Here is a 4713-nt window from a genome sequence, read left to right as displayed (position 1 = left end):
CTAACCAGAAGGCTTTTAACACTTTACCATGAACCACAGCTGCCTCTCTTTCTAACCAGAAGGCTTTTAACACTTTACCATGAACCACAGCTGCCTCTCTTTCTAATCAGAAGGCTTTTACCATGAACCACAGCTGCCTCTCTTTCTAATCAGAAGGCTTTTAACATTTTACTATGAACCGCAGCTGCATCTCTTTCTAACCAGAAGACTTTTACCATGAACCGCAGCTGCCTCTCTTTCTAATCAGAAGGTTTTAACACTTTACCATGAACCACAGCTGCCTCTCTTTCTAACCAGAAGACTTTTAACATTTTACTCAGGGCTCACAACTGTCAATCTTAATTACTATTATGCTTTAAAATGTTACCAGGGGTTAATTTTTAGGTACTGAAATTGACCTGCTTAAAGACGAGCAAAAAAGTTCTAAGTTAATAGAATTTTGGTAATTGTGATTTTTCAGATAATTATCACCACTATATTAGTGCTGTTATATCTGAGAAGTGAACGATTTGTTTTTGGAATTTTAGACAGTTTTTAAATTTTATAAAAATATTTTATACCTAGTTTTTTCTTAGGCATTCTGTATTTAAACACTGTACATATTAGTTAAAAAATTGAATGGAAAAGTGAGTCATAAAATAACAATCCCATTAAATCTGAGGAAAGAAAATCTACCTTTTGAAAGCATTTGTATTATTGCTTCATTATTGTATTGAAAATTGCAATATTTTTGTTTGATTTTTGTATCAACTGATGTTGGAATGTAAAGTCAAGCCTATGTTATACTCCATAGGAGGATGTTATTTAAGTTCTAGTAAAACGTTTAGTTACTAAAGTAACTCTTCCACTTATAGTAGGGTTTTGAGGTTGTCACTTTACTAACGTGTTGATAGTTTTGTGGTTTTTATAATTGTCCAATTTTTTTTATTAGTAGGTGAGAATGTTTTATTAAGTTCCCAAAGCTATACAAGGTCTAATTTCAAGAAGTGACAACTTTCAATTTTTAGGAAAGAACATGTAATTTTATTTTTCAAATATATTTTATTTGACATCTGATATTGGTGTCATGATGTTTATTTGTATTAAATCTCTTAGAAAATTTCACTTTGTATGGGTCTGGCATAGCCTGGTGTTTAGAGCTCTTAACTTGCAATCTGTGAGTCTCAGGTTCAAATCCCTGTTGCACCAACATGCTCGTACTTTCAGCTGTAGGGATGTTATAATGTAACGGTCAATCCCACTATTCGGTGGTAAAAGAGTAGCCCAAGAGTTGGTAGTCGGTGGTGTTGTCTAGATAGCCTTTGTGTAGCTTTGAGCAAAATTCAAAACCAACCAAGCTACTTTGTGTCTAAACCATATTTCTTACTTATCTATGGATTAAAATTTTTCTGGTAATGCTGGTGTTATTTTCTATGAAATATGTATGACATTTTCTATGGTCAGTGAGACCTAGGCAGCACTTGAGGACCTCACTTACAGGTCGTTTTTGAGTAAATTATCAGCAAAAGCTTTGGTATTGTATGACTCATTATTTTGCCACTGTTTTTATCTTTAGCTGAACTTGCGGATCCCTCAAATTGGCCAGAAATGAGGTCACTTTATCAAAAGGAATCACAGAACAAACTTTCCTTACCAGGTGCAACAGCAGTCGCAGAAGCTCCACTTCCTGACGCAAGTAATTATGTTTGTTTCTTTCATTGATTTAAAATTATACAGTAGTTTATTAATTGTCTCTCTAATATTGAAGTCAGTTGATGTGGCTGAAGATAAGAAATCAAGTATTCTCACTTCACTTGAGTATAATGATAAAACAAGTATTCTCACTTCACTTGAGTATAATGATAAAACAAGTATTCTCACTTCACTTGAGTATAATGATAAAACAAGTATTCTCACTTCACTTGAGTATAATGATAAAACAAGTATTCCAACTTATTTCAAAACAAATCTTCACTTGAGTATAATGATAAAACAAGTATTCTCACTTCACTTGAGTATAATGATAAAATTAGAATACTTGTTTTATCATTATACTCAAGTGAAGTTAGAATACTTGTTTCATCATTATACTCAAGTGAGAATACTTGTTTTATCATTATAGTGAAGTGAAGTGAGAATACTTGTTTTATCACTATACTCAAGTGAAGTGAGAATACTTGTTTTATCACTATACTCAAGTGAAGTGAGAATACTTGTTTTATCATTATACTCAAGTGAAGTGAGAATACTTGTTTTATCATTAAACTCAAGTGAAGTGAGAATACTTGTTTTATCATTATACTCAAGTGAAGTGAATTTTTTTTTATTGCTTATTCTAATTAACTTAAAGGTATTAACAAGAACGACATGAACTTTAGTGACTTAATAAATAACATTCAATATTACAGTGGTCAGTACATGAACATTTGCTATAGGAGTTTTTCATTTTGTCATTGCTATAAAACAATTAACAAGTAAATAGTATGAAAAGGCTGAATTTTGACTTGATTCGTTTGGACACATGATTAGCACAAATAAAATGAAAAGATAGAAGGATCCCTGTCATGGGTTAGAAGCTAGTATAAGATAAATATTATCCTTTTAATAAAGTATAAAAAATTGAAAACAAAACATTATTTTTGGAATAATAATGATCTGTTGCTTTCCTTAGCCAGTGTTTAGTATTTGCATGTCCAACATTGTAAGTAAACAACAATGTGAGAGAACATATATACATCTGGAATAATAATGTATTGTTGCTTTCCTTAGCCAGTGTTTAGTATTTGCATGTCCAACATTATAACTAAACAACAATACGAGAGAACATATATACATCTGGATAAATAATGATCTGTTGCTTTCCTTAGCCAGTGTTTAGTATTTGTATGTCCAACATTGTAAGTAAACAACAATGTGAGAGAACATATATACATCTGGAATAATAATGTATTGTTGCTTTCCTTAGCCAGTGACTGATACTGTATGGAGTATTTGAGTGCCAAATGCTTACTTTATCTATATATATCTGGTTGTACTCATCAAGATTTTGTTTACTATATCTATATACTATACTAGTATCTATCTGTGTGTGCCTTTTTTTATTAGTTTGTAAGTAAAGGTTTTTCTGAATTTTTATACCATAAAGTGTTTCTGTATGGTTGATCTTTGCTTTCGGCAGACCCAGAACTAAAAATGTATAGTTTTTATTTAAAATAAAGTACAAGAACAAAGTTTTGACCTTCTTAGGTCATCTTCAGGTTAACAAAGACTGTTTAAAACTGACCATTACTGGACACATGTCTTAGGGACAACAGTGTGAACAGGTACGAGTACAGATGTTAGGTGATTAATATAGCTGTACATTTTTACTTCAAGTGGGTTTCTCACCATCATTAATACTCAGAACTAAATGCTCAGATACTCTATATATCTTAGGTCCCCAGGCAGCACTAGAAAGAGAATCTGGCTTGGGTTATGACAAGTTTAGTAATTGAAAGTTTTCTTTTTCTTTGGCATAAAAAACATACATTTTAGGACTACAGTTTCTGTTGCCCATTGTCTTGGATAATGTAAATTTCACTTTGACAAAGGGAAAAATAACAAGCCCGAATGCTCCATGGGCAAAGTCATTCATTAGAGAAATGAAACTGTCACTGAGTTGATTTTACCATGTAGCAAGTGGTTTCTGTGAGAGACATGTAGAAGTGTGCACTTTTGTATTATGATCCAACACACCACATGCAAGTACACATTTGCTGTTTGTAGATGTGTTTGATCTTATTATATGTGTATGATTTCTACTGCTGTAATTTTCTGAATGTAATACACACTAATCTTCATGTACAAAGTGTCAAATTTGTCATATCACCATAAATAATAGACTTTTGCAATACTGTAGTCAAAGTAACCCTTTGATGGCAAGGATGTTAGGGTCTATATAATCTCTAATTGTGCATTCACTCTATTGCTTGCTATCTTTGCAATTGCAGCCAGCAAATAAATATTGTCAAAATGTTAGAGTATTTGTAAAATTGCTAAAAGTGAGTTTTCCCTAGCACTTGCTATGTAGAGAATTTCCACCAACTATTTGGACCCAGAATTTGAAGGTTTCATGGAAAACAATTTGTAGTTTTTAATATCAAACATAATGTAGAGATAACTGGTTTTGTATTTTGAAACATGTCTAAGTGTGCATGTAAATAAAATCACATTAGTTAGTTTCTTGATCATTTTATTTCAAAAATTGTGTTTAAAGATACTGAAAATGAATGAAAATGGGAGACAGTTTCATTTATGCCTTAGAAACAGAGAAAAGTAATAAGACATACCATTGAAATGCAACATTTCTACTAAATATGCATTATCATTCACAATGCGTATCAGGAAAGATAGTCTAGACCGGCTTGAAAAGCATTTACATTTATATTATACACACTCTAACTTCTAGATAAAGTTTTAGTAGAAAAAAAAGGATATTTTATTCAGAAAATTATGGTATATATAATCTATTTAGATTATTATTTGTAGCTACTAACATGTGCATATATGTCAATCTAAATAGATTATATTATTATTTGTAGCTACTAACATGTGCATATATGTCAATCTAAATAGATTATATTATTATTTGTAGCTACTAACATGTGCATATATGTCAATCTAAATAGATTATATTATTATTTGTAGCTACTAACATGGGCATATATGTCACTCTAAATAGATTATATTATTATT

At 31.2% G+C, this 4713-nt stretch overlaps 1 protein-coding gene across 1 annotated transcript in view; it reads left to right on the top strand.

The window, feature by feature from the left end:
* LOC111089284 overlaps window positions 1-1675 on the top strand; it is a gene marked incomplete at its 3' end in the record, with an annotated part of 53745 nt that extends 52070 nt beyond the window's left edge. The window contains exon 11 of the mRNA XM_022401502.1: window positions 1556-1675. Coding sequence (XP_022257210.1) covers window positions 1556-1675 — 120 coding nt within the window. The remainder of the gene's footprint in view (window positions 1-1555) is intronic.
* Window positions 1676-4713: the final 3038 nt, after the last annotated feature.

Source organism: Limulus polyphemus, unplaced genomic scaffold (genome assembly GCF_000517525.1).
Source record: "Limulus polyphemus unplaced genomic scaffold, Limulus_polyphemus-2.1.2 Scaffold5790, whole genome shotgun sequence".
Lineage (NCBI taxonomy): Eukaryota > Metazoa > Arthropoda > Merostomata > Xiphosura > Limulidae > Limulus > Limulus polyphemus.
This window is presented reverse-complemented; position numbering and strand designations above follow the sequence as displayed.